The sequence below is a fragment of the Tupaia chinensis genome, unplaced genomic scaffold (genome assembly GCF_000334495.1).
Source record: "Tupaia chinensis unplaced genomic scaffold, TupChi_1.0 Scaffold143562_1, whole genome shotgun sequence".
Lineage (NCBI taxonomy): Eukaryota > Metazoa > Chordata > Mammalia > Scandentia > Tupaiidae > Tupaia > Tupaia belangeri.
In genome coordinates this window covers 54070-57766 of record NW_006203407.1, presented here as the reverse complement: position 1 = coordinate 57766, position 3697 = coordinate 54070, and the positions used below count along the sequence as shown (strand labels likewise).

Here is a 3697-nt window from a genome sequence, read left to right as displayed (position 1 = left end):
AAAAATAATGTTTATGGGGCCAGCAGATGGCATGGTGGTTAAAGATTCCCACATGGCTAGCCATGGTTTGAGTCCCAGATATAGCAGCTTGAAAATCATGCCAGTTAGGACTAGGAGGCGGCATGGTGCTTAAGGTGCTGAACTCCCACTTGGTTGAGTCCTGGACCCAGTATCTCAAATATCATGTGTACATGTATGTCCAAATCCCAAGAGAATACTGGAGAAGAGCTTGCGGTGTGGCCATTACACTTTCTGTCTCTCTAGTGAGCACACATGCCCTATAGTAAAAATCTCTCCAAAAAAAAAAGAAAGAAAGAAAGAAAGAAAATCATGCCAGGTATGTGTGCATGTGTGCCCAAAATCCTGAGAGGAGGATGGAGGAGAAGGGACTGCAGTATGGCTATCCTTCCTGTGGGGTGACTTCTCACTTTCCCTCTCTTTGTCTCTTTATTTCTCTCCAGTGAGCACATGTGCTCTATGGCAAAAACCTTTTTTTAAAAAAAAGTTTATACAACCAGATCTGATTATACAATCCCGACTACAAGTAGCATTTTTTGGTGGGGGAGGGGGGCTGGCACAGCACTGAGAAACCAGTAAGGCTGCCATGAATATGACAGAACCAACACATCTAACTGTCTAGAAGAAAGTCGGGCAAATGCTAGGATTATTTTTATTGTATTTCTGTCAAGACTGATCATTACATGTTTACGAACTGGCTGTGTTTTCTCTTGTGACTTATTTGTTCATGTCCTTTGCCCAATTATTTAGTGATCTCCTTAAATTTGCCCACAAAATGTCATCACATGATGCTGATTAAATCTAACCACTTCTGCATATGCTAGTGTAAGCTATTCCAAATCAATATGGTTTTTTTTTTTCTTATTTTGGAGAGGTTTTTGCTATAGGGCACGTGTGCTCGCCAGACAGACAGAGAAAGACAGAGAGACAGAAAGCGAGAAATCACTCCCCAGGGGGGATGGTCACGCCGCAATCCCTTCTCCTCCATTCTCCTCTCAGGATCTCAGGCACACATGCACATGCACCCTGCGTGAGTTTAAGCCACCGGGTCTGGGACTCAAACCGCGGTCGACTACATAGGAGTCCAGCGACATAGCCATTCCACTAACTGCTGGTCCCTATTCCAATATGTTTTACCCACCTCCAGGTAGGGGGAAAGGAAAATAAGAGTATCCTGAGAGTAATTCCAGACAGGGAGTTCCCTCCTGTGTGACTAAGGAGGAAAGAAGTACCTGGCTGCATGGCAGTCATCCCCGTTTCCACGGCTACAGTGGGGGAGTGCACCCCACTGTAGTAAATCAGGAGTTCCACATCTCGATCAAACTTGTGTCCATCAGCCAAGGAGACCTGAGCAGGGGACAGGCCAAGTAGCCACATTAGAACTGCCTCTGTTTGCTTCCTGGGGCTGAAGTCAAAGGAGAAGGCTCTGGGCATCTTCCAAGGGTGAGCTGATCGGGAGGCAAAGGTGACGATGGAGAGAAGGCTCTGGACATGAATGGGCTAAGGCAGGCTCACAGCGCAGCTCCTTCTGGGTTACAGGGAAAAGCAAGGAACATTCGGGAAGGACCGGGTCAAGTCGGAGGAACAGAGGTGCTGCTGACAGTAGAGCTCGCTCACTAACTACCTGAGCAGCGGTCTTGTCATCTCCCAGGTACTTGACAGGACTCAAGGAGCAGTTGGACTGCACCCTTTCAATACCGTGCTGGGAACTGATGGTGGCGACCATGCTGAGTGTGTAGGGCAGGTCCTCCGGAGGAACTATCGGAGTCTTCATGTTAACACAACAGTCCTTAGTCCTTCCTACAAAGGTTACCTGAGTTCAGTTTTCCTGCCAACACTTTTTAAGGTAACAGCAACCTTAAGAGTTCCTCAACTATGTCACCACCCCCGGCATTCAAAGGGGAGCAATACTCACCAGAGAGCTGGTACCTAGGATTCAGGACGGCCGGGAGCACACAGTGTAGGGCCCCATCTGCTTCCAGGGTCAGCTCCTGCACATACCGCAGGGTGAGTGCGGCCTTTGACCCAGGCTGGAGGTTCCCTACATTACAACAGAAGACGTCCCTGGAGTACCCATCCTCCTCCAGCAGGAAGGCCTGGTGGCCCTGGGAGAGGGCATTCTCATAGTCAGTGTGGGCCTAAGGGGAACAGAGTGATGGGTGGGGAAAGAAAAAGTTAACGTTCAAATTTACCATGGTGGTTAAGAGGTGAAGAGTGCAGGGAACTAAGACAGGCGGGAGGGACTGGGACTGTCTCATCAAGGACACGGCTACACTTCGAATGCTTCTAACTTGACCTTCATCTTGTCCTGTAGTTCTGCCACAATTTTCTTCCCATCCACCAAGGCCTCAAAGCTGTAGACAGCAGAGTCTTCATCCATGGGGAACACGAAGAAGGTCTCCAGAGGAGCCTTCTCCTCATTCTCGTAGTGTAAGGTTGCAGACACACCAGCCACGAGCTCATAAACAGACAAGGTGACGGAAATGCTCTTCAGAGGCACTGGGGACAGAACAGAATTCCAGCGTAAACAACAGAAAGCCTCACTCAGGCCGGGCACTGGGTAGGATCCAAAGATACAAGGCAGGGAAGTCTTGAACCAGGCTTACCTGGGTCCTTCTGGAGGGTGAGGAGGCCACAGGGAGACACCATGGTGATGCAGTGCTTCTGCTGAAAAGACACATCACAGACAGAGTGATGTGGTAGAAGCCATCTACTCAAACACCAGGACCTTACGAGCTCCTCTCTGGCCTAAAAATACATCCTGAGGGTTAATGTGGGAGCTGGGACGGGAGACCAAGATCCCAACTCCTCTGGAATATTGAATAGTTATCAGTACACCCCTGAGCCTCGGTACACTCCTTTTAAAGCGAGAGCCATCACACCTACGCATCGTATGTGAATTAATGCATGTGAAGGCCCTCAACAGTACCGGGCACAGAGGCGTGTAATCCATGCCCTAGACGCCGGGACTGCTCCTGCTATCCACTGCTGTTCTGGAAATCGCTGCTGGGCCTGCTTTGGCTCATGCTATTCAGAGACTGCAGATGGGAAGCTGCGTGCGATCCCAACCCACTCCTGGAACTTAGAACTCTTCCTCTGGGGCTCGTAACTGAATCCACTGTCGGTTTTCTCTAAGATATTCTAATGCAATTCTTACATAGGCAACATGCCCTCTATTTTAAATCAGGCTGCCCTAAACACAGCTCCCAAATTTCATCATAACCCAACACAGCCATTTCCCATGATGTGGTGACAAGTAGATACACTTGATGTTTCCAGGTTATGATTTACATTACGCTTCCTTTATCCAGATTCTGTAGGGAGAGGGCTGGGCCAGTGACCTAATGCAATTCTTACATAGGCAACATGCCCTCTATTTTAAATCAGGCTGCCCTAAACACAGCTCCCAAATTTCATCATAACCCAACACAGCCATTTCCCATGATGTGGTGACAAGTAGATACACTTGATGTTTCCAGGTTATGATTTACATTACGCTTCCTTTATCCAGATTCTGTAGGGAGAGGGCTGGGCCAGTGACAGCCCCGACCACTCTGAGGGGCCTCTCCATCCCTGTCAGTGCGTGCCCTGATCTGTAGCTCCAGCACAGGAAAGGGCGTGTTCCCTGCAGACACACCTTTGGGAGCTGCATGGCACTGCCAGCGCACAGAGGATGCAG

At 49.2% G+C, this 3697-nt stretch overlaps 1 protein-coding gene across 1 annotated transcript in view; it reads right to left on the bottom strand.

Annotated features, from left to right (window-relative positions):
- LOC102502357 (von Willebrand factor A domain-containing protein 5A) overlaps window positions 1-2723 on the bottom strand; it is a gene marked incomplete at its 3' end in the record, with an annotated part of 5211 nt that extends 2488 nt beyond the window's left edge. Inside the window, 5 exon segments of the mRNA XM_027766436.1 lie at window positions 1251-1365; window positions 1643-1818; window positions 1934-2156; window positions 2315-2517; window positions 2625-2723. Of these exon segments, the coding sequence (XP_027622237.1) occupies window positions 1251-1365; window positions 1643-1818; window positions 1934-2156; window positions 2315-2517; window positions 2625-2667 (760 nt within the window).
- Between the last annotated feature and the right edge of the window lie 974 nt (window positions 2724-3697).